Source organism: Belonocnema kinseyi, chromosome 2 (assembly GCF_010883055.1).
Source record: "Belonocnema kinseyi isolate 2016_QV_RU_SX_M_011 chromosome 2, B_treatae_v1, whole genome shotgun sequence".
Classification (NCBI taxonomy): Eukaryota; Metazoa; Arthropoda; class Insecta; order Hymenoptera; family Cynipidae; genus Belonocnema; species Belonocnema kinseyi.
Window position 1 is genome coordinate 40,104,259 of NC_046658.1, and position 3,113 is coordinate 40,107,371.

A 3,113-nucleotide genomic window follows, 5' to 3' on the forward strand; every position below is an offset into this window, starting at 1 on the left:
CAAATTTATCTTCCTTAAAAACTGTAAATATGAGTGAAATATTCAACTTTACGAAAATGCATTCGAAAAGAGGCTGAAAAATTCACATATTACTTTCTAACATAATAGAAAGTGACAGGACAATGAAAATTCGATCACAATGCCTATGTTCGAAAAAATAATTAGTTTTCTTTTTTAATTCAAGGTGTCAAGCGATACTTAGGGACAAAATTCAAGGTGGTCTTTTCCAGGTATTCCAATTCGGGAAGTCAAGTTCTTCCAGGTCTCCTTTTTTATGTCAAATAATGAAATAACGGTTTGTTATAAATGTAAAAAAATGAGCCATTTCATTTTTTATCAGACACATCTTGTAACAAAAGCAGAATCAGAAACAAATGCTGAATTTTTTCGAATATAAGTTGTCTTTAAAACCCTTGAAATCTCTGTGAAATATTTTTTAAAATATTTAGAATCCTTGAAATCTTTGTGAAATTTTCGAAATCTTGGAATTTTTTAAATTTCTTCTATTCATTGAAATCATTGAATTATTTTGTATCTTATTTAAATTTTTTAAAATGTTTGGAAACCATTTGAAAAAGTTTCAAATCTTCAAAATATTTAAAATCTTTGAAATATTTTAAGTCTTTTGAATGTTTTAAAAGCTTTGTAAAAACGTTGTGAACTATTTGAAATCTGATGCACATGCCTTTTTAAAATGTTTGTAACCCGTGCAATCTATGCAAAATGTTCAAAATTCTTTTAAGTATTTAAAAATATTTAGTAATGCTTTCTAACATATTGCTTATAAAAAATTTTCAACTCACATCTTTTATAATTTGTAAATGAAATATTAGAAAAAAATGTAAACTTTAAAATTCTACATTAGCGGAGATGCAATATAAAAATTCTAGAATTATTCACAATATTAAAGTCTGTTCACAGAAACCTAGAAACTAATTGGTAAATCTACAAAAATGCCTAGAAATCTATTCTGTAATGAGCAAAAGATAAATTATCTCTAGATAAATCAAACAACTTCTCAATGTTAAGATTTCGTCTGAAGATATTTCTTTCACAGTAGACTAAAATATTTTCAATTACTTTTCGCTTCTAAATAAAATAAACTGTTTTAAAAGAAGAAAAATATAGTTCAAGGTTCTCGTGAAAAATTCAAGATTTCCCGGTTTTCAAGGTCGCTGGACACCCTGAATTTCCAAATATTAAAGTTTGAAAAGCTGGTATTTAAAAAACATTTAATGTTAGTATTTTTCGAGTGAAATGAGGCAATTTAATTTTTGAGATTAGAGCTAGAGTTCAACAGCTTGACGTTTATTTACCATAAAAGAGAAGCTATGCATACACTTTACACAAGACTAACATTAAATTATGACTTACCCCCGAATTCGCATGACGAAAGCGAGACGAGCTTCGCCAGGAATGTAGTAATTTCCGCGGTTTTTCGCCTGCCGTTTAAGACGAATCTCGTCTCTTTCCTTACTTCGGTATTCCTTAACATACTGTTCGGCCCTCTTGAAGATTTCCTTCCGTTTTTTGTAAGTTTCAGTACGTTTCTGAAAAAAATTGAAATACAAAAAAGAAAATCACAAACTTGCTGCATTTTTTTCAATACTATCAAACCATTCCATTAAAAAAAGTAAAATAATAATCTCAATAAATTAAATTACCTTTATTGAAGTCTGAAGGCGAACTGCTTTGGCGGTATCGCGGCGCTTACGCCTTTTGAGTACAGACTCTGGTACTGCTGGCAGCTTTTTAGCCACTGTCTCCTTCTTTCTGCAATTGATTAATTTACTGCGAATTATAATTGGATTTGAGGAAGAATGATAAATACTAAGAGAACTTTTATCAACACTTTCTCGTTGCAACAATTTTGTTGACACATGTTTTTCAATCGTTAATTTAATACTACGTTGACATGCTGGTCAGTATTTTAAAAGATACACTAAAATTAAAGAAGTTTTAACAAAGTCAACTTTGTTAAATAAATTGAAATCTTGTTGACAATTAACTAGAATCTGAGAAACAACCTCTGTGTATAGATTGAACATCCTAATTTCTTCTGTACACAACAAAGGTTGTGAACTATTAGATTCTTTAAAAATTCAACCATTTCTCGACATTAAGAACATTATCAACATTTATTTTACAGTACTTCTAATCAATTAAAGCATCAGTATCAGCTGTAACTCGACATGCGCATTTTTTAGGTTAGATTCATAATTAACATTATTATTCTAAGTTTATGACAAAGTAATATAAAATATTTATTGCAATATTCAGGTGACATTTTATAGAATCAACTGATAAATTAGTTTTCTTAAAAATTGTAGTGAAATCATTGGATGTCAATAGATTTTACTTCGAAGTTCTGTAAGTACTTACGCGTCAGCCATTTTTCAGCTAGAAAGACACACCACGAAACACTTATGAAAGACCCCAACTTGTCATGTTGATCACCACTGCCCATCCCTGGCTATGCGCCGACGCTTTCATCAGTCACGTTACGTCACACTGGCGTCTTTGTTACGTTATGCGATTCTTTGCGGTACTAAACAGCGCCATCTATTAGCTGGCTATCAACAGCGCCATCTATGTATTGGTATTCAACTAAATTCAAATTGAATTTATGAGAAATTCTTCTTATTAAATTTAAATGACATTCCTTTCCTAAATTAAAAAGATTTATAAATGAATTAAGACATAAATCCGAGTGAAGAGATAGTTGAATTTATTAAATTGTCTCTTTATTAGAAGTGTTTTACCATGAAAAGTTTTAGAATTCCTACCTGATTCTATTCAATTAAATGAAGAATTGACCTCAACTTATTATCAATCCAGTAAATTACAACCATAATATGAATTAAGGAGGAAACTTCATCAACTTGTTAATATAATTGGGAAGATGCTTTTAGGGAATCTATATTGCAAATAAATTCCATAGAATGGTACAATAGAACAATCTTAGTTGTGACGTCACGCACCCCGAGCGGCCTTCTGAGAAAAGTGGGTTATGTGTGGTTAATCTTAATTTGGAACTCAAATTCCTCGAACAATATGTATTTTTCACACCTGGTGCAAACGAATTGTTTTGGGGTCAAGCTCAAGACTTCAGA

At 30.3% G+C, this 3,113-nt stretch overlaps 1 protein-coding gene across 1 annotated transcript in view; it reads right to left on the bottom strand.

Moving 5' to 3' along the window:
- Positions 1-2,486, bottom strand: part of LOC117167710 (60S ribosomal protein L7) — a 10,702-nt gene extending 8,216 nt beyond the window's left edge. The window contains exons 1-3 of the mRNA XM_033352846.1: positions 2,383-2,486; positions 1,665-1,773; positions 1,375-1,550 (exon numbers count right to left, since the gene is read on the bottom strand). Of these exons, the coding sequence (XP_033208737.1) occupies positions 1,375-1,550; positions 1,665-1,773; positions 2,383-2,393 (296 nt within the window). The 5' untranslated portion in view covers positions 2,394-2,486. The remainder of the gene's footprint in view (positions 1-1,374; positions 1,551-1,664; positions 1,774-2,382) is intronic.
- Positions 2,487-3,113: the final 627 nt, after the last annotated feature.